The 22,982-nt window shown below is 35.6% G+C and overlaps 1 protein-coding gene across 3 annotated transcripts in view; it reads left to right on the top strand.

Moving 5' to 3' along the window:
- The window catches only part of znfx1 (zinc finger, NFX1-type containing 1), a 30,872-nt gene extending 11,681 nt beyond the window's left edge, over window positions 1–19,191 (top strand). For 2 of the 3 annotated variants that reach the window (XM_028447546.1, XM_028447547.1), the window contains exons 6-18: window positions 149–255; window positions 1,275–1,513; window positions 2,421–2,552; window positions 3,948–4,096; window positions 4,208–4,351; window positions 4,436–4,553; window positions 5,383–5,618; window positions 5,779–5,918; window positions 6,947–7,079; window positions 8,918–9,085; window positions 15,028–15,138; window positions 15,233–15,328; window positions 16,399–19,191. In XM_028447546.1, coding sequence (XP_028303347.1) covers window positions 149–255; window positions 1,275–1,513; window positions 2,421–2,552; window positions 3,948–4,096; window positions 4,208–4,351; window positions 4,436–4,553; window positions 5,383–5,618; window positions 5,779–5,918; window positions 6,947–7,079; window positions 8,918–9,085; window positions 15,028–15,138; window positions 15,233–15,328; window positions 16,399–18,828 — 4,203 coding nt within the window. In that variant the 3' untranslated portion in view covers window positions 18,829–19,191. The remainder of the gene's footprint in view (window positions 1–148; window positions 256–1,274; window positions 1,514–2,420; window positions 2,553–3,947; window positions 4,097–4,207; window positions 4,352–4,435; window positions 4,554–5,382; window positions 5,619–5,778; window positions 5,919–6,946; window positions 7,080–8,917; window positions 9,086–15,027; window positions 15,139–15,232; window positions 15,329–16,398) is intronic. The other variant, XM_028447548.1, reaches the window with a different exon arrangement.
- The last annotated feature ends 3,791 nt before the right edge of the window (window positions 19,192–22,982 follow it).

Below are 22,982 nucleotides of genomic sequence, written 5' to 3'. Positions count from 1 at the left end.
CGGATTAAAGGTCAAAAGTTATAATGAATTAGTGCATCCCTATTTCAGGTTATACAGCGTTACATGTAACATGAGAAATTGATTCACTGTAATGAGCTTGTTTGTGTCTTAAAGAAATGTGAAGAAATACATATTTCATATCTTATAGGGGAAGAAGAAATTCCTGATGATTGAGACGACTGCCTACTTTGAAGCCTATCGTTATGTTCTGGAGGGTTTACAGGAGCAGGAAGACAACGACTTGCCCTTTGAGAAGTATGAATATCTATCTGTGTGTCACAAAGAAGTTTCAACTCTATTTTTTATGTACAAATTTAATTCAAAATTCACATTAAATTCAACAGCTTAGTACCAGGGTCCCCATGGTCATGAAATTCCTGGAAAACTTATAGAATTTGAAAAAAGGATTTTTTTAGTCTTGAAAAGTGATGTAATAATATTACTGTTTTGAAACATTTTGGAAATATTTTAATGTTTAAAATCCAACCTTTGCTATTACTATGGGACGTTAAGCAAGTCCCTTAACCCTAACACCTTGTGCTGTACATTGCTTTGGATAAAAGTTTCTGCTAATTGAAACTGTAATCCTATAATCATGTAATTAAACACGGTAACACTTCGTTAGTTGTTGTTTAATGTTGTATTTCATAGCGAATACATCGTTATTTAAAAAATATTGCAAAATGGATATCAAAGGCAATTGCACCATTGTACGATGCCATGATAGATAAGTCATGACACCACAGCTTTTCTCAGAAACTGTTTAAGATAGGATAACCAAATTTGGTGCGTGGCTTCAGGGTATCCAGGCCTTGATGGAGTTTGAAAATGAGAGGCGCGCAATTAATTTTTCCAGAGTTATTGCACTTTTTCTGTTCCTTTTTACTCACTTCGAGGCATCTTCAAAGGAGGCAGCTTTTTCAGAAACCGTTTAAGATACGATAACCAAATTTGGTGTGTGGCTTCAATATATCAATACTTTGATGGAGTTAGAAAATTAGAAGTACGCAATTATTTTTTCCGGAGTTATTGCCCTTGTGCCATTTTTTTTTACTCTGTTTGAGGTATCTTCAAAGGGGACAGCTTTTCTTAGAAACTGTTTATGATAGTTTGTAATTTTATATTCTGATGTGATAATATGTTCTTATGTATACATCTATGTTCTTAGATTTAGGACATTTAGGAAAAGGTTGTGAGTTATAATGACAACCAATCAGGCGGGGGATGTTGATGATTATGTCTTCTTGTTTAACATTTTACACATTGTTTTGCAGGTACATTGTAGAATGCAGCGAAAAAGTGGAGCCCCCAGCTTATCTGCAGAGGGACTCTAAGTATGATCTGTCATCTGTTGCTCATCGTGACTCCAAGCTAACCATGAAGCCCTTTGACTGCCTGATCCAAGGAGCGTGGCCAGCAATGGACAAGCTGGGACTCGATGAGTCTCAGATGAAGGCTTTTCAGCTGGCACTCACTAACGAGTTGGCCATCATACAAGGGCCACCAGGCACAGGTAAGAAAAAAAAATATCAACACAGGAACCAGGGTTGGGGTCAATTACATTTTTCAGTTACAATTACGTTTTCAATTACCCATGTTCAATTACAATTCAATTACGATTAAGATGACCAGCATTTTTTCCAATTACAATTTTTTTTTTATCCTCAGAAAGTCAATTACAATTATGTTCTTGATTATTAAAGTTCATTTACAGTTAATCACAATTAGTGAGCCTGAAATCAATCAATCAATCAATTTTTATTTATAAGAAAGCGACTTTCATACAACAAGTGTGAACTCAAAGCGCAAATAACCTACTGAAAGTTAACCTTCCTCTTGTGTTAGCTTTCTGTTAGCATCTCTTATGATAACAGGTCCTGTATCAGCTGTAAAATACACTAAAAACAAATAGAAAAAAAAAAAATTGATTTCTTTCTCATCTTTTGGCTACCTTGTTAGGGTTCTTAATCAATGAATGGTTTTAATATTTTTGGTGTGGGTGTCTGAGCCTTTTTTTTGTCAGTATAGCCCTCGATTTGATTTATTTTTTTAAATATTAAAATGTGGGAAAGTTTGATATGAAACCTATTTTAATAATTAACTGCATGTGTAGAACTGTCCATAGAATTGTAACTTAGTTCCCCAGTTTTGCATTGAATTATAATTGACAATTTTTAAAGAATTTTCATGGTAATTACAATTACAAAGTCAATTATCTGAAGACAATTACAATTTATTTACGATTAAGACAGCAACTGATTTGTAAAATTACAATTACATTTATGCCATAATTGTAATTAATGATTAATTACGCAATTCGAATTCTAATTGACCCCAACCCTGAGAATAACAGAATCCAAAATGCCCTATTATTATAATAACAATAATAATAATAATAATTATAATTTTATTTTCTAAAGGAAAAACCTATGTTGGACTGAAGATTGCTCAAGCTCTTTTGATGAACAGTAATCTTTGGAGCGATAATCCTAAAACAAGACCGATGCTGGTTGTGTGTTACACTAATCATGCCTTGGATCAGTTTCTTGAAGGTAAGTTTTCTTTTCACAATAACATCAGTCCCATTATTTATTTTTTTTTCCATAAAACGGTTGTTAGGATATTAAGTGATCTGTACACACTGGAATCAGGAAACTAGTGGTATGCAAATGTCACAATAAGCTGTGTTTACTCTGAAGAGGAATACAATTTATGAATAATTAAACTATTTTTCTACCCAATGGACTACAACTTTCACTAATGTGGAAAAAAATGCAATCATTTAGTTTTTAGAACGCTGTAAGGACAGGTATATTTTGGTGGTCATCAGAAAATCAAAAACAGAACAAACAAAACTCGATTGTCCAATTCTTCAACCCGAAAGGATGTAGGTTTAGGCAAAGCTTCGACGTCGAGATCAAAGTTCTTGTGTTTCAGTCTTTATCAGCAGGTAAGAGCAAAACAGTCAGTGTACGGCACAGGATGAGAAAAACAGAAGATTCAAAGACACGTGAAAAAGGGATTATATGAAGATCCACATGAATGTAATTTTGCCACAATACTAGAAAATTAGACACTACTAGATAATATCACACACACTACACTATTTTATATATACAGTTTATACATGCACATCAAACATACAGTATATATGTACGTATACACACATACCGGTGCACACAAATATACATGCAGACATGCGCATGACATGTATATAATATTAATATTATACTATTTCATATCTACGACACAAATTTAATCAATTAAATTTAGTGTGGCAATATATACAGTAGTTTATTAAGTATTAATATATGTTATACCATTATATACATATTATATATTATTGCTGTCCAGAGGTAAAATTCTTGCTCTTCTTTCTTATACTTACTAATGATATATGTCATAAAAAGCTTTTTAAACTGGTTTATGTTGGTGCTACAGGTTTTATTTCATCCGTTGGGCAGTTCCGTAATTTCAAAGTGTCAAAAGTTAAGGAATGTATGAATAAATGGGTTAAACACTTCACCACAGACAAATACGTCACAGAATAATTTTGTTAATGCTTCCAGAAAGTCAATTTTGTCTTTTTAAATAATATGTTAAGGTTTCATGAACATATTATTCAAAAAGAAGACAAAATACACGTGCTGGAATTATTACACGGAAGTCACGGACAAAACTATGTCCTGGAAAGAACTCGCAAGGACCATTCAAAGCGATCAGCAGACACCTCTGAGGAAGACTGGCAGTTGATAGTACGTTTCCTGAAAGAAGTTGTATGAAAAAATTGAACCTTATCATATTGTGTTAGTGCACTTTGGTTTATAGTGCAGGCCTATTTTTGATTAAAAAAGCTCATTTTCCCTGTTTGCATCAAAAAAACTTGGTTTTGTTGCCTGTTTTTCATCACTTTAACCAGTATGTTTGGTTTGGTTCTTCAATCTCAGGAATTCTTGAATTCCTGCCAAGGGGCATAGTGAGAGTAGGAGGACGCAGTAACAGTGAGAAGCTCAAACCGTTCTTTCTGAGAGAGCTGGCCCACTCCTACAACGTCAAACGCACTCTTCCATCTCAGCTGAGCACTGCATATAACCAGGTAAGTGATTCTCCATCAAGATGATCATTTCCAACTCTTGCAACTAACTATATATGCTATTAAGATGATAGCTTTTGGCAGATTTACTTATGATTTAATGTTTTTTACCAGATTTACGGGCAGCTGTGTGATGTGGAGAGGGACATAGAACAACACAGTGTCAGGCTGTTGTGTTCCGTTAAAGGCGTGCTGCGGGAAGCCGTGTTGGTAAAGTTCATTTCACAGAAACACTGGGACAGCTTGCACCAGAGACCTGTAAGTGTGATTCCACGAGGAGAAGAAGAGCGAACAATGACGATTTATGCAAATAAAAACTCATTTCTTTGAAATCTTTTGCAGACCCTGGATGAATTTGTTTTTTGGAATGACAGAAAGCCCAGCGTGATGAGGGAGTGGCTGGGTTTGAGTTCCATGGATTTCCTGCAGAGGGAGACAGAGAATGTGAATAGAAATGAAGGTTTGTGCTTTTCTTTTGTAGTTTTGCTTCTGTTTGCAATGCTCATAGTGTCAAAATAAAAGACCTGAACAGTTATGTAAAGGTTTCACAGATGGAAAACTGTTCTTACTGTATAGTCACAGCTTCACTTTAATTAGAGGGTAAGATAATAATGATGAAGGCTAGCATTAAATTAAAAAGGTAGGAAATAATTCCAGTAAGTTCTTTTTGTCTTCTTTGCGAATATTATGTAAGGTTTAATTTATTCAGACTACTGTTTTTCACATCAGAGCAATCAGCAGACACCTTTGAAGAAGACAGGCAGTAGACAGTTGAAACATGTCAGGAGATCAAAGTACATTTTCTGAAAAACAGTTGTCTGAATAAATGAAACCGTAGCATATTAAAGGTAGGAAATTTTGAGGTTTCAACATGAAATTATGCAATTGTTTCATTTTCATACCTTTTTATCGAAAATCCATTGTATATCATATTATATATATAAAATACCACTGACCAACAACAGATCTGCAACAGTTAAAACCATTTGTCACAAAGTTTCAATGAAAATAAACATTTAAAGACGGTTAATTTAATACTACAACTTTATCAGCAGTATTTAACTTTACTAAGTACTAAATATATCTCTCAAATGTCTTTATCTTTGTGAGTTTCAGTTGCTGGCCCTCACTGAGACCTTAAACTATTCACTTTCCGTATAGAAGGGCAACCAGTATGATTAAATTTTAAACACTTGAAGACTTAAAGAAAAATTAAAAAAAATGCATTTTTATTCACCTGCAGTGATTTTTTTCTTATATTAACTACTAATTAAATGTTCTACATTTAGCAGCAGCAAAAGCTGAGGAACTGGAAGAAGACGAGCTCATTGAAATTGCAGAAGAGGCTGATCTGATCCAAGCAGAGCGTATTGTGGAGGATTGGAGCTTTAATCCTCATCATGGTCGAGATGGCAAGAAGAAGAGAAACATGGAGGAGTCAGTTGAAGCAGTAGAGAAACTGATGTTTGCTGTGAATTTGAATGAAACACAGACGGCAACTGAGGAGAGCAACAATGAATGGCAGGTAAAAAGAAAGCAGAAATATTGTCATAAATCACTGAGAGGCGACAAACGTTACATCACTTTAACCCCCACTGGGTCTTCCCATTCCCCTTTAAGTACAAAAAGACCCTCAGATTGAAAAGAAAAGACTTTCTAAATGAGGTTTTGTTCTTTGTGCACAGATTTCAAGTGACATGAAGAAAAAGATGAAACGCTCAATCAAGAAAGAGTTGAGGAAGAGCTCAACCATGAGTGAAGAAGAGGAAGACAACGTGTTGAATGTGTGGACTCTGAGTTGGAAGGACAAATGGCGGCTTTATCGGTAGGCCTGCGTCATATCAGCTTCCGTCAGTCTGCCCCAGGGCATCTGTGGTTACTATTGTAGCTTACCACCACTAAGTGTGGAGTGAAAGAATAATGCCTTAGTTCTGTAAAGCGCTTTGAGTGTCTATGATAAAGCGCTATATAAAATCCAATGCATTATTATTATTTTTACTTATGTTAATAGGGGTGTGCATGGCCTACAATCTAACAATAAGATATATCCCAATACTGAACAAGACAACATGCATCGCGATATATCACAATATCAATAATTTTACAGTACATTTCATTTTTCTTAAACTTGCCAAAACAACTAACTGTAATTCAAGCACCATTATCAAAAACAGCTGGTATGTTTATCAAACTTGGCAAATTAAATTTTTCAAAAAAGTTTAACTTTTGCTTTTACAACAGATTCTGATTCTTAAATTTATTTATTTATTTGTTTATTTATTTATTTATTTATTTAATAACCACAAACATCTATTAAAGTTTCCAGTGTGTTTTCTGATGTGGTTCACTGACACCGAGTGACCAGTTGTTTACGTGCTATGCATATGTTAGTGCAATTACAATTTATTTATTTTTTGTAAAAAATATGATTAAAAAAATCAATTTGGACAATTTTTGGATCGATATGATAATTGTGCGGTGAAATATCGCAGAATCCATTTTTTTTCTTCTTACATTCTTATTTGTTAACGGTTGAACTCTTTTAGTACCTTATTGCTCTAACTTCCTTTATCGTTAACATTTCCACTCGTCATACATTGTGTACAAGTATTAGGATCATACATAGAATGTTTCTGAGTAATTATTCAGCTTTAAAGTTCCATCCTTGTAACAAACTGACATAAATTATCGATACTATATATAAGAAATATGAACATTCTGGTGTTTAAGTGAATGACCCTAAAGTTTACAAACTCGTCCAGGACACACACAGTATGTGTTCTCTGCAAATCAGCTGTTATAAATAGATTTTTTTTTTACCCCCGTAATGTTAAAAAACTGCTTTGTTTTCAGGTTGTGGTTGACACGCTACCAGATGGAGCTTCGCACCAAAGCCCTCAGATCTGAAGAAGAATATCAGAATACAGTGGAAAGGCTGGCCTTTGTGAAGGAACAGCAAAACCTGCATCTGCTGAAGCAGGCCACGGTACACAGTGTTTGGGAATGAAGTGTGAATTCAGGACAAAATCAGTTATTGATCCTTTTTACTAAACATTATTTACAATAACTTAGTCACAATATATCATAATTGATAAAAATACGAGAAAAAATTACTTTGCATTTGATTAGATATCATCATTTGAACATATATTACATTTATTTTGAGTATTTATGATGACCAGCATTTAGATTGAAAGCAGTGCATTTTTATGGCAGTTGTTTGGTTTGATAACTGGACCCACAGCTACTGTATCTGTTTATGAAAGCTACGACGCCATGGAAACCTTCTGCAGTATAGGTATCTGTGTTGTTTAATGTGGTGTGAGCATCAGCCAGCTTCTATAATATTTCTATATTATATTGTAATGCTGCCAAAATAATACGACACAATGAGAAACGCACAATTACACATTATTTTTACTCAGTATTTGATAAGACACATTTTATTTGTTTTGTAAACATTTCTTAACACCCCGACACCTCCTCCCCCTCTCTATTTATGTAAAATGGTTCAGTCCACCTGCTCACAGCCATGCAGAGTGCTAACTTTTCACTGACAGGAAGTGGAGGTACACAGGGTTCCTGCGGATCTTTAAAAAGTCTTAAAAGGCAATAAATTAATGAATCTAAAAATAAGGCCTTAATTGTCATTAAAATGTCTTAAATCAGTGTTTTAAAACTCTTAAATTTCAACACATAAGCATGATTTTATGATTGTAATTAGTCTCGCATAAAAAAAAAAAAAAAAAGTAATTTACCGTAACATTGTGTAATCATGACAGCGGAACCAACTACAAAACAGTGTTGTGTTTGCTGCGGGACTTTATGCAGATGTGCGTCATGCTTGTAGCAACTTTCAACAATTTTTCTTATTGGCATTTATTTTTTGTATCTTTGTTGTTGTTTTATAGATTTCTGGCTATTTTTGTAGTCATCTTGTGTGTTTTTGTTTATTTTAGTCTGTTATTTTTGTGTATTTTACTGACATTTTATGTATTTTCATGTGCTTACTTTGGGGACCACCAGTTGCACTTCTGCACGAGACCCTGGAAAAAAATTTACCCTAACCCAATGAAAATAATGTGGTGGTTTTTTTTTTTCTTTCTCCCAATTGTGTTTACTTTAAAGTTGGTCTTAAATTTAATTTCAAATGGAATCAAAAAGTCTTAAAAAGTCTTGAATTTAATTTGACTAAAGCTGTAGGAATCCATAATGCAGGATGCCTCAAAAGTCAGGTGATAATTTGTATTTATTTCAGAATGATTTGAACCCCTGAAGCCTAAAAACACAAAGTATAGCCAGAAAATTCTCTTTTTTTTTGGGAACTGAAATGTTTATTTCACTTTCTACTTGAATCCAAAAAAATAAATCAAAATTTACACAAAAGTTAAAATATATTATTTTTGTTTTTAAAGAAAGAGATCACTCTTGCAGTCAAATGCTAGTCAAGAATATCATTTAAATGCACAGTATCAACATTTCTTGCTGGCTGTGGGGGACCCAGTGAAATTTCTTTTCATGGGCCCCAAAAACCCTGGCAGAGCCCTTGAATCTAGGTGACATCTTGAAAGCTCATAACAAATGCATGTACCCACAGTGTTGCAGCATGCAGTCCAAGGGATGTGTGACAAAAAGACAAAAAAACTGTAAAATGAAATGTAACACCTTCTGCTGTCGGTAGATTGTGTTGACAAACCTGTAGTTAAACTAGTCTCAAGTTTCTCTTCACAATGTTGGCATGTGTTTCGTTATGTCCCTGTAAAAAAAAATAAAATGCAGGACTATGAATTGATATTATGTTTTTATCCTTCACCTTTTCATCAGGTTATTGGCATGACAACTACCGGAGCAGCCAAGTCCCGTAGAATGCTGCAGGAGCTCCGTCCTCGTGTTGTTATCGTAGAAGAGGCTGCAGAAGTCCTGGAGGCGCACATCATCACAACACTGAGCAAAGATTGCCAGCACCTCATTCTCATTGGAGATCATCAGCAGGTAAAGCTGAACACGCATTCATATCATAGCATCCTTAACATCAATTATGTTTTATGTATTTTTTCACTAAACGAAAGACGTGCATTTTCATTCACCATGACGGAGCAGTCACTTCATAGCAGGCGTCCTTTCATACCTGTCAAGTTTTGGCTTTTGAAATATAGGAAATTTTCTGGTGCCTGCCATGGGCTGTTCCACCACCCCAACCAAGCTCCAGTATCCCTTAAATTTTAAGACAGGTGGAAAAAGAAATGTAAAATAGACACTTTTCAACCACTTACTAAACACAATCTGGTAGGCCGACCTTCATTAACATTTAAATGAAGTCGGCATTCCTACTAGGGCTGCGCGATATGGACCAAAACTCATATCTCAACATTTTTTCTCAAAGTGGTGATATACAAGATAAATCTCAATAATTTTATTTCAAATTAAGTCTGACCAGAAAGACAATTCTGGGTTAATTTTGCTGATGCAAAATGTCCCACAGGCACATTTGTTAACAAACAGTTGCACAATATGTGCCATTTTTGGCTTTTTCCCTAAGGGACAGCACATGTGAGTAAGTTCTGTAGTGTGGCTTGTTTTGGGGAAGGTCTGGGTTAGGGTTAGGACGCTCTCAGGAATTAATCTAACTGAGCTTTATATGCTGTTCTGAGAGGTAAAAGCAGCGACTCCTAAAACGAGTATTTTGATGCAAAATAAGCTATAATATATATTGTACATATATATATATCAATACAGGCGATAGTGTAGTTTTCAATATCTTGAATCTCAATATATCGTCCTAATTCCTACATTATAGAACAGCCTAAATGAAAACATAAATGTGTATATGAAACACATTTGTTTATGTAACATACTCACAGTTCATATACAAGTCAACACATTGCATATTTACTGTTAATTTCACATTGCTTGTCTGTTAGTTACACATTTTATTTTCATTACATATTTTCTTTTAATTTCTCATGCTCACTTATGTGGTTCTCTGGCATTCACTAATGTCTCATTATACAGATTTAACAATTTTTTGGAAGGAGTGTATTTGTGGCTTGGTTGATTTTTCATGCTGACATAAGTTGTTCCATCCCCTGTGGGAGACGCTAAAATATCAGTTACTAATCTTACAGAATGCGTAACTGTGACCCATCCCGCTTCCGCTTTCATAAGGTAAATTTGTGTTCCCATTTTCCAAGGTATTTACACGACTTCTTTGTTTTTTTTTGCCGGTACGTCTTCTTACATCCATCCATCTGTCTCTCTTCTTAGTTGTTTCGGGGTTTGTTCCCGCTGTCGGCACCAATCTCACGAGAACTGCCATCCAGGCCACTGCAGGTTGCAGTTCCTGCCAGGCTAGTGACAGCTTTCAGTTTAGAGAGGCAGAGGAATGTTTTTATTTATTTATCTTTTAATCATTACATTATACTACAGTATGATACAAATACGGGAGGATGGCGAGAAAGAGGGGGTAAAATACTAGAGTTTCCTGGCCAAAACGGGAAACTTGACAGGTATGCATCCTTTAAGCACGGATACGTTTCATAACGTGAGAACTCTGTAAGTTTAGTGTCTCTATGTGTCTGTGATAGAACAGAAAAAGTATCAGTGACATACTGGATGTCTGACTATTACATAACTTTTCAGAGCCTGCCAAGGACATATGGCCAGGCAGGCTGTCCAATCTTCTGCAACATGTGATCACAAAGACACACTGTTCTTTCTTTCTTCCTTTCTTTCCATCACACTTCTCACTCCTCAACACCGTTGTTTCTTTGCCTGATTTGATCTCCTCTGAACAGTTATTTGCTTCTAGTATCGTCACTTTTCTGCAGAACCATGCATGCTGCTGACCACGGTTGGGAACACTTTCAATTGTAATTGATAATTCATTACAATTATGGTGTCATTTTAATCATAATTGAATTGTAATTGAGTTCAGATAATTTACTTTGTAATTGTAATTGGCATGGAAATTCTATAAAAACTACAATTTAATTAAAACACAAAACCATGTTACAGTTCTATGGCTTACACATATGTAATTAACAATTAATTAGCAATTAATTCCAATATTTTTATGGATAAGGAAGCCTAATCAGGAAAGCAAGAGAAGAGAAACAAATTGGATGAAAGATAATATTTTTTAGTGATGGATTTAAGACCAATATTGGTCCGATATGATAACAGCACGAATCATACATACTTTTAGAACTGATTTTGTAGTAGTGTGGAATGTTAGAAAAGGCTTGATCAAGTGATGTTACTCAAACAGAGAACAATAGTCATCAACAGTAGGGATGAGAAAAACTGACCCATTTATTATTAACCAATTGGTTACATACATTTTAACCTTCAACATAAGATCTACAGTGTTCTACAATTGAATAAAATAACTGAAAAATAAATTATTATAACAGTAATGATATCGGAGATTTTAGATGCAGTCCGATAAAATCCGATATTCGTTTTCTGGCTGATATCAGACTGATATCAATATCTACTTTTTCACGTTGTCATTATATGGTGTTTTGTGTGGAATTTTGATGAAAGATTAATTTTAATACAATTTTGAATGAGGCTGTGACATAACAAAATGTGGTAAAAGTGAAGCGTTGTGAATACTTTCCAGATGCACCGTAGGCCAATGTGTCATTTGTGGCAATGCATGGAGGCTCCTGACTGCTGGTCTGTTCATATTCTAGTTTCCAATGTTGTCACACTGTTTGTAAATTCTATTCACGTGCCCCAATAACAATTTGCATACCCCTGGGGGTACCTGTACCCCACTTTAGGAACCTACGGTCTAAGTTTTAAACTTGGGCTTTTTCAAACCAAAGTTTGGTAAGGAATTATAATATTTTGGATAACAGGTGTTTTATTTAAAGTTTCATTTTGATTGTGCTGTTGATGATGCACAGGTTTGGGCGACCGTGGTAGAGTGGGTCGTCCAATAACCGAAGGGTTGGGGGCTTGAATCCCGCTCTAGTCAAGTCATTGTCATTGTGTCCTTGGGCAAGGCACTTTACCCACATTGCCTAGTATGAATGTGGTGTGTGAGTGAGGGACTGATGGTTCACTATGACAGCCTCGCCTCCGTCAGTCTGTCCCAGGGCAGCTGTGGCTACAATAGTAGCTTACCACCAATGTGTTGAGTGAAAGAATAATGTATATCAATGTAAAGTGCTTAGAGTTTCTATGATAAAATGCTATATAAAATCCAATGCATTATTATTATTTCTCAATTTTAAGCTACAGTTTTACTCTGCATATTTCTGTTATCTGTCCATATAAACATGCACAAACTAATTCCATGTAATGTAATTTGTATTATTTCACCTCAAACAGCATAGCTAAATGTTTTGCCATTATATGAATGACTGCTTTGACTTATAGAATTTATGTTAATTAAGTATTGGTTTGTGGTCTTCATTTTTGGAGTTTCTTGGGTATTATGGACCTTTTAAATTAGATTTTGTAAAATCTAATTCCTCAGACAAACATTTTCAAGTTTTGACAAAAATGGTTCATCCTTTCTTTAAATTAAATTGACTTTCCTGCATCTCATTGGGAGATGGGTTCACAGAGATACAATTGAGAGCAAAGATATACAAATATATATATATATTTGTTTTTTTTGACAGGGTCAGAATTTTGGTCCAGTCATTGCACTGACGCTGCAACTGCTCAACCAATATCGACTTGAGGGGAAGTTTCTATTGCTCCCAGTCTCTGCAGAGCAGACCTCTGAACCCATTTTTTGACAAATTGGCTCAGTGTGTAAGAAATATTGTTGAAATGTTGCATGTCGTGTGTGGGAGGAAATGGTGGGTGGAAGATGTTGGCTCACAATCAAGAGACACTAGGACCCTGAAGTAGAAACACTAAATGCGAGCTGCTGCTTCTGCCACAGCTCTCTTGTATTCTTACGAGCCAAGACGATCATCAATATTTTCTTTTTCTCTGTGTTATCGGAGAAATAACTAAAACACTGCAGGAGCGCGGGCTGTGTTCATGCTTATCTCCATAGTCAGTTCTCATCATTTTGACATTTCTCCTTCCAAGGCTATGCGACCTAATGACTTGATGTTATTGCATAATGATGTGTGCCCTGCTACTCTTCAGCAGACCCTCGCATGGCAAAGCCTGAACCTGCCAAATCAGAGGTCTTTGTGAAGTTATGACATTTAAAGTTCCTATCTCATCATTTTTGACATCCTATATTTCACCGCCATGTAAAAATCCATGATATCATGAATTAAAGTGCCAAACGAGCTCTGTGGTGACCCAATAGTCATCGTCACTGCAGAGTAGAGGTGAGCAGTAACAAGGATGTTGCAACACGATACGTATCACGATACCTGGGTCTCAATACGATATCATCGCGATAATGTGATATTCTGCCCAGTTAATATCAAAATTAAACATAGAGATGAAAAATCAAGTTGCTGTATATGTTCATCAGAAGATATTGATCATTTAGAGGACAAATTGAGTCAAAACTATTTGCTTCAAAACATCCCATTTATTATTTATTATCAGTGTTTTTGCACATTTTCACTGAAAAAAAGAAAATGCAGTGTCATCATAAAATAAAGTGCAACAAGTTTCTTTTCACAGAAACTACTGTGTAGAAGTTTCAAAGTAACCATGACAACATAATGACGACATTGTAACCACTGTGAGAAAAATAAATCACCTGAGTTACTGACAATGCACAAAAATAGGAAAAATAATTTCTCCTATTGTATCAGTTTAAACACTGTTTTGAACACATTATATGAAAATAAATTGTCTGTGCATACATAAGTATTGCAGGCATTACACACTGCCATCATAAAATCAAGTGCATTAAAAAACCATTGCAACACATTGAATGCATTGTAACCACTGAAATATTGCACAGATACACAAAAGTATTGATTAGATATAAAATAATCAAGAGAATGCGTGGATCTGGAGTCCTGTGTGTTTCTCACACCCCTCATTTTGTTTGTGTGTCTGTTGATTTTTAGTTTTTTTTTTTTTTTAAGTATATCTGCCACTGTTGGATTTTTCAAAATAAATCTTTTGATTTCAACTAACCCTGGTTTCTGCATCAGGATGGTAACACTTTACAATAAGGGTCCCTGCCTTGGACCAAAAAAATCTCTTTACATAAGTATATATACTTTATTTATTTGTCATCATTATTATTATTTTTAATATTTTTGCACCTTATCTTTCATTTCCTTTTTTCTGCGTGTGTATAATTATTATTATTAGTCTTGTTTTTTTAATATGCCACTCTTTGCCGTTCTCATTACCCATCGAGGTTTAGTAAAGTCTTATATGATTCTGATTCTTAAGTAACATTAGTTCATGCATTATTACAGTTTAATTGTTTTATTAATCATTATGACATATAAGCTAACATTAATTAGCATGCCAGTTAATGCATCAATAAGCAGTCATTAATGTCTACTGCACAGAGTTAATTGAAACATTATTAAGCATTAATACGAGTTACATAATGTAATTGGATATCTTTATTTATGGATTACCTATTAATATATTTGTAAAATTGAATAACGCCTCTAGTGATAATTTACTTATGGTGTTTATTAAGTAAGGTGTTATTAGCAACCTGACAAAAACCTTATTAAATATTGGAGTGCGTCTCATAAGCATTACTTGCCTATAGTTATTCATTAGTCAATGCTTTTTGGTGCCATATTGTAAATTATTGCCATTTTGTTTTGTTTTTTTTAGACGTGGTTTAGAAGGTTTATTCCTAATTATAAGGCTTCTTATGGCACATTATTTTTGCACACAAAAGAAAATATAACCTTTTTTAACTCATCAAAGACATTGAATGTAGGCTTACTTCACGCCCTGGTTTTTAAGTGTTTAGAGGCTATGATATTTATGGAATTTATTATTTTTTTTTCTCATCTTTTTAGCTGCGCCCCAGTGCCACTGTTTACGAACTTGCAAAAAACTTCAGCCTGGAGATGTCGATGTTTGAGAGGCTGGTTAAGATGGGACTGCCTTTTGTCAGACTCAAATATCAGGTTTGTTTTTGTCATTTCTCTTGTGGATATTAATAGTTGTGCTCATTTTTTCAGTTTTTTAACGTGACTGCTATATTCATGTTTTTTTTTTCAGCATCGCATGAGGCCAGAAATTGCTCGTCTTCTAACTCCACACATCTACAATGAACTCCAGAACCACCCGTCTGTGTTGGTCTACGAAGACATCAAAGTACGAACTGCATCTGCTTTCCTGCTGCTATTATTTTATTTATCCTATGGTTTCTGTATTTTATCTTTCTGGTTTTGCTGATAGGAAAAAAAAAAGAATGACACTCTATGGTATTAATGGCAGAATAAACAGTAAAGACTGTCAAGTATTATTTTTTGTACGAGCTTAAATTTTGGCTTTAATAATAAATTGATTAAAATTTTTCATTTTGGTTGCGTCCTCCTACCTAGGTTGGGGTCAATTACATTTCTCAATTACAATTACGTCTTCAATTATCCATGTTCAGTTACAAGTCAAATTATGATTATGATGATTTTTTCCAATTACAATTAAAATTACATTTTTTTTTTTTTTACCCTGAAAGTCAATTAAAATTACATTTTCAATTTTTAAAATTCAAATTTAGTTATTCACAAATACTGTGCCTTTAATAAACAACCTCACAAAGCGTACTTAACCTTCCTCTTATGTTGGTTTTCTGTTAGCATCTCTTATAATGGCTCGGTTTTGACCCATGTCTTAGATCAGCTGTAAAATGCACTAAAAAATATTATTTATCATCCAATTTTGTTTTATTGTGGAGGTCTAAGCCTTTTTTGATTCCACTTATATATACTGTATATATATATATATATATATATATATTTTTTTTTTTTTTTATGGTAAAATTATTCTCAAGGGTAGTAAGAAAACTTGATATGAAAGATATTTTAACAATTACGTATTTGTAAGCCAAAAAACTGTAATATTGTTCCCCCAGTTTTGCATTTAATAAAGTTTAAATTGTCTGTTTTATCAAATGTTCATAGCAAATACAATTACAAAGTCGACTACGGTATATGAACTCAATTACAATTCAATTATGATTACAACAGCAACATATGTTTATATTATACTTATAAATATAATTGTCTTAATTGTAGTTAATTACCAATTACACGATTACAATTATAAATTACCCTGCATCCTACATTATGATTTAAACTATTTGAGAGTTTGTACAAATATATACACAATGTGATTTTTGGGCAACTGGCAATATTAAATTTGTTTAATCTGCTTTTTTGCAGGGTCTTAAAACCAACTTGTTCTTTGTGGAGCACAACCACCATGAGGAAGAAATCAAGGATGGAAAAAGCCATCAGAACCAACATGAGGCACATTTCATTGTATCTCTTTGTTCCTACCTTCTCCTTCAAGACTATAAACCTGAACAAATTAGCATTCTTACAACCTACACAGGTCAGCTGCATTGTTTAAGAAAATTAATGCCAGCCAAAAATTTTACAGGGGTCAAGGTTCATGTTGTCGACAAATACCAGGGAGAAGAAAATGACATTATATTGTTGTCTCTGGTTCGAAGCAATGCACAGAATAAAGTAGGCTTTTTGAACGTTCCCAATCGCGTGTGTGTCGCCTTGTCGCGTGCCAAGAAAGGTCTGTACATTATTGGAAATGGTCAGATGTTGAGCCAAGTCAAACTTTGGAGCAACATCTTTCACACTTTAAGGGAAAAGGACCAAGTCGGGAAAGCTCTGACCCTGTGCTGTCAGAATCACCCGGAAAAACAGGTGCAAGCATCGAGTGCCAATGACTTCAAACAAGCCCCTGAAGGCGGCTGCACCCAGCCATGCGAGTTTCGCCTGGATTGCGGTCACGTTTGCTCAAGGGTCTGTCATCCATATGACCCACAGCACAAAGAATACAAGTGTGACAAGCCATGCCAAAAGATTCTATGTGATCAGGGTCACAGATGTAAACGTTTGTGTCATAGCGCGTGTCCAGAGAAATGTTCGGTAAAGGTTGAGAAGATTGTGCCCCGGTGTCAACATACACAAATGGTTCCCTGCCATCAGGATCCAAAGACATTTGTTTGCCAGGAGCCTTGTCTGATGCTTCTCCAATGCGGACATCCATGTGCTTCCCACTGCGGAGAACCATGCAGCAGCTGTAAGTGCCAGGTGATCGTCACTTTGACACTTGAGTGTGGACACAGCCAGCAAAATGCTTGCTTTTATAAAACACAGAGAGAAGAGCCAGCATGCAAAAACCCATGCGAGCACCAACTTAAATGTGGTCACCCCTGTTCTGGCAGTTGTGGAAAGTGTTCCCAGGGACGCTTTCACGTCTCCTGCAGTCAATCATGTGATCGTCTTCTGATTTGCTCTCATAAATGCAGGGAGCCTTGCACTCGCGATTGCCCTCCCTGTGAGAGGCCTTGTGAGAACCGCTGCGTCCACAGTAAATGCATGAAACCATGCGGGCAGCCTTGTGCTCCTTGCTTGGAGCCCTGTGTTTGGCAGTGTCGTCATCACCGCTGCTCCAAGCTGTGCTGTGAGCCATGTGATCGTCCACCATGCAATCAACCCTGTGATAAGCAGCTGGAGTGTGGCCACAAATGCATTGGTCTTTGTGGAGACAAGTGTCCAAACAAATGTCGTGTCTGTGATCATGAAGAAGTCACTGAAATCTTCTTTGGCACTGAATGTGATCCAGATGCCCTCTTCATTCAGCTGCAAGACTGTGGCCATATCGTTGAGTACACTGGTATGGACACGTACATGGGTTTGGAAGAAGAAGCTTTAAAACTAAAAGAATGCCCCAAATGTCGAACTCCATTACGTAAGAATCTACGGTATGGATCTTACATCAACAAATGTCTTGCTGAGATAGAAATGGTAAAAGAGAAAATAAATGGGCAGCCAGGAGATATTGAAACACTCAGAAAAATCCTTCAAATTGAGTGGAAGGACATCCTTCGAGCCAATATCTTGCATCACCAAGCACCGGATTGGTATTTTACAAAAAGGCTTCAACAAACTTGCCTGACAAGAAATGATATTAGGATTCTGGAAAACCAAATTGATTTCCACAAAAGAATTGGGAAGTTGCTCAACGATTCAAAACTAAAAATGCTTCCCATGGATCGCTGCAGTTTTGAGAGGTACACAGAGCAGTTTGTGTTGTGGCTCAACTCCCATCATTTAAAATTCACAGACCAACAGGTCTTTGACTTGGAGAGAGAGCTACAAAAACTCAGATGCCTAGCTGCACTCAACGCTCGCTGCTATTTGGCAGAGCAGAGACAAAAAACTAACGAGATTCATGGCGATGTCCTAAAAATAAAAAATGTTTTGACAAAAAATGGACAGTTCACTGAGGCAGACCAAAAGAGTGTGAATCAGGCGATGGATGAGCTGGACAAAAAGGTTCCACCCACAGGTTTGGGTATCAGTGAAGACGAAAGAAAGATGATTGTCTCGGCAATAAAATTGCCAGCTGGTCACTGGCACAAGTGTCCTAATGGACATGTCTATCTCATAACCGAGTGTGGGGGGGCGATGGAGAGAAGAAGTTGCCCTGACTGTGGCGTCTCTATTGGAGGGGAAAGACACACACTAGATAGTGGCAATACAGTGGCATCAGAAATGGATGGGGCTCAACACAGTGCTTGGTCTGAGGTGAACAACCTTCTCAACTTTCACCATCTTGACTTATAAATGTGTTCTGAATGCTTCTTGGTATAAAGCTTGTAGCTTGACGGAAAGGAGAATCTGTAGTTAAAACACCTGTAATAGGTTTGTTTCATTAAACAAAGATGCTGATGCAAAGTTCTGGTTTATGACCTTTAGCACATAAAAGTTGTAAGGTTTGCTCTTTTAATTATAGCAAGCAGTGATTTTTGTTCCAAAAGTGCTGTACTGCAGATTTCTCTTGCCAAGGATCTATATTACATCTCAGAATATTTGATGGATGGTAGCTTTTAGTGTTAACGTGACAGTTTTACTTTGATTGATGACCTTAATCCTTTACTATGTTTAAAATGTTCCCAGCTGTGCAAGTGTCTGCTACTTTAACATTAGATGGCAGTAAAACACCATCAAATGCTTTTCTAAGTTTTATGATTGCTGTGTGCTTCCTTTTTGTTCCAAATGCTGTCAATAAAAAATAAATATTTTGAAACAACATTCTGATATTTCCAAACGTCTACCATGACTCTTAAAACAAAAAAAAATATCTAACAAATAACTTGAAAGTTTATGTTTACAATACAGTTTACAGACAAACCTTTTTTTAGCCCCTGTAGGCTCAATTTTTTGGAAATCAAAAATCAACATGGATCGTTTGCAAGTTTGGTGTCTATTAAGCAAAAAAACTGTGGGAGGAGATAGGTTTAATAAGTCTTACAGTTTTTGAGAAATATATATATATATACCAGAGTGATGGACTTCATAATTTGCATTCTAGCTTTAAAAATACAAAATTGTATTTGGTATTGGGGCTACATTTTGTTGTGAGTTTTCAAAAAAAGAAAAAAAAAGAAGCACTTATAGAGGCTTGGTCTGTTTTTGCTGTTCAGGTATTGGACTGGACCTTTGTGCATAATTAGTATATGTTGGTAAAATGTATGATTTCCTCGGAAGAAGACAAAGAAGAAACAATAGGTTTCCGGCAGCTTAGTCTGCCTGTTCCCTAACTAGGTTAGTTATGTCAGGTTATGAACACTGAATCTAGGAGCTAAGGTACTTTCAGAAGGAACACCAGCTAAACGATTAATAATAATAATAATAATAATAATACATTTTATTTGTTTGATGGCACCTTTCAAGTCACCCAAGGTCACCTTACACCACAGCATAAAACATCAACATCACAGAATATTAAAACTAAAAATTGAAAAAAATAAAAAAGTGGTGGGTCACACCCCACCCCCTTGGATTTTAAACTGTGGATGAAACACCATAAAAGGGGAACCACGATCGTGCTTGTAGATTTACATGTATCGAGGTCAGGGTTGGGGTGAATTACATTTTTCAGTTACAATTACATTTTTGATGATCAAAAAAAATTAAAAATTCCTCAGGCTCCAAGTATAGATACATTTATGTAAAATAGCATTGAACGCGGTGCATTAATCTGGTTGGTCGGCTATGATGTGATGCATTTCATTGTTGTCGGGTCTTTTTATTTTTTTGTAGTTTCATAATGTCCGTTGATCATATTGAAACAAAGGTGTAGAAATGTAACAAATTACTTTACTTCTTTTAAAACGTACTTAAGCACAAGTAAAATTACAGATTTACCCATAAAAGCAACTCAATTACAGTAACTTGAGTACTAATGACAGTAGAAATTTGTGAATAAAATTGAATGTCTCAAGCTTTACTAATTTATAACTTATGGCATCCTACATTTCACAATATTAATATCAGATGGATGGAAATTATCAGTGACAGCCGTCATCAAATATATCCCGTGATTATGACAGAAAACACCAAGCTAACAGTTTTGTCTTTTATGCAGGGACGATAACCAACTGCACATCTTTTATTGCATATAAACTTTTACCAAATAAAGGGAAGCAGAGAATTGGAGGGTGGGGCATCCTCTTAAAACTACATAGCATTATTTGCTTTGTGGTTGTGCTGGCATATGTTGATTAATATGCTTATTAGTGTTTCTGTGGAATCATTTCACTCATGAGTTTAGGTACGGTCTAAAGTAATTTTTGTTATCAAACAGGATATATGCACAACAGTGTCTTAGATTAACATATTTTTCAGCTGGAGAAAGAACTTAAGTCTTTGGTGTTATACTTTACCTTCAAGTCTATTTATCAGCTTTGAACCCGGTCGTAGCAGTAAGTTAAATAATAAATGTGAAGTTGTTTACATGGCTTTACTCCAGAGAAGTTGTCTTTTAACTATGTTGCTGCACTGCATGGGCGAATTGCAGCATATTTCTGCATGCAAATGATTACATACATCTTGCAAAAATATCACAAATTTTACCCAGATGTTAACTTTTAAGAAAGAAAACAAACAAAAAATTCAGACGCTGCTGCTACTTTATTTCATCTTTTGCGTGGGGTCAAAATCCACATAGATTTTAGTCATTAGGGCCTTCTGTTGCTGTGCTGTATGACCTGCATAGCAGCAGGGCGGAATTCCTCCCAATCTTTGTTAAACATGGGGTTGAATGATGTCCTTCATTGCCTTTTTGAAAATTAACATCAAAAAGTTGTTTTGGGGTTTCCATGGATACAGTTGATGATAAGGAAGTGGAAAAGAAAAGGAAAACTGCTGAAAATAAATCGTTAATCAAACCTACATTACAAAAAAAGTAGGAAGCTATAGGATTTTTCTGCTTCATCAAGCAATACACACTTGATATATCAGTGGGTCATTTTTTTCTGAAAACAATACGGTTTGCCGTATTAATATACCGACATTCTATCCATACGCAGCGCCCCTCATTGGCCAGTTTAGGTCACGTGACTAACACTAACCCTAACCCTAAGACGCTACGTACGTGTACTTCGGTAAATGTACCAATAAACGTATGGCAACCATACAAATAGACACTTTCGGGCCCGGACATTCTGTATTATTTCCACATTTGTATCTCTAATAAACATTTTGCCCATATTTCCACTCAACATTTTCCCTTCCCAGCTGCCTCTTGCAAATTCACTTCAACCCCCCCCCCCCCCCCCCCCCCCCCCCCGAACCCCCCACCGCCATCTTGGGGTCATTATTGCCACAGATACTAGGGTACTTGGGGCTCCCATTACATGCTTTTCAATTTGCACAGAATTTGAATGATCCCCATCTTCTAAATTTTATAAATTAGATGACACCACATGGCACAAAGTGTAAGACAGACAATGTGGTGGTGAGAGAGACAGTAAGACACAAGATAGAACAATCTAAAATACGGCTGAATAAAAGATACAGTGACCCTGTTTTGGAGATGAAATTGTTTGCACAATATACCATTGAATAAATAACTAAAATACACATTGTCATGCTTATTCCTGGGTAGAGGAAATAATTTGTTTTAATATTAAGTTCTTTTCATGACTAAGAGAGTATCTTATTACATGAAAAAATATGAATATGTATATTTTGTATGTTTTTCATAACTGGTGTTCATTTAATGTCAGAAAATCTCACATAAGATAAACCATAATCCCTTTAATGGTGTAGTATTATTCGTATCTAATGTTTTGCGAAAGAAATTGTTTTACTTTTCTAATTAGAAGTATAATCACTGCACTCACGACCAAATCTGCCAAGGTGCCAGAGCTTGAAGAAGAACTGTGTGAAAAAGAGATCTGCACACTTGGATCAATGCAAAAAAAAAAAAGCTTTCTTTCTGACTGAAAGCTTGGGAAATTATTATTATTTTTTTTTACTTGTATTGATCCAAGTGTGCAGATCTCCTTTTCACACAATTTTACTTTTCTAACTAAAATAAGAATTATTGCATTGTGTCGTTCTTTGCTTCGTTGTGGGAACAGAAGGGAAGCCCAGGCATTTCCCGCCCCACCATGCCCAATTCACCAGTTCCTCCAAAGGGATCCCAACGTGTTCCCATTCCAGCTGTGAGATATAATCTATACAGCATATGTCCTGTAATGGTAGAATGATATGCACATTATAATTCTGAGCTTATATAGATACTTATATATGTATATTTCTCCTTCCCTGCATGCTTAAAGCTCTGTTTCTCCAGTGTAATGTGTCTCTCAGACAAGTTCACAAAACATGTTGTGTTCTCACAGATGTTCTCTCATTCAATGTGAACATTTTTAAATCAAAGTTAAAGGCACTTTTTTTCTCTACTGCATATGATTGAGAGAGAGATTTTT

This window comes from Gouania willdenowi, chromosome 5, assembly GCF_900634775.1.
Source record: "Gouania willdenowi chromosome 5, fGouWil2.1, whole genome shotgun sequence".
Taxonomy (NCBI): Eukaryota; Metazoa; Chordata; class Actinopteri; order Blenniiformes; family Gobiesocidae; genus Gouania; species Gouania willdenowi.
The sequence above is the reverse complement of the archived record's forward strand: the minus strand, read 5'-3'. Positions and strand labels throughout refer to the sequence as shown.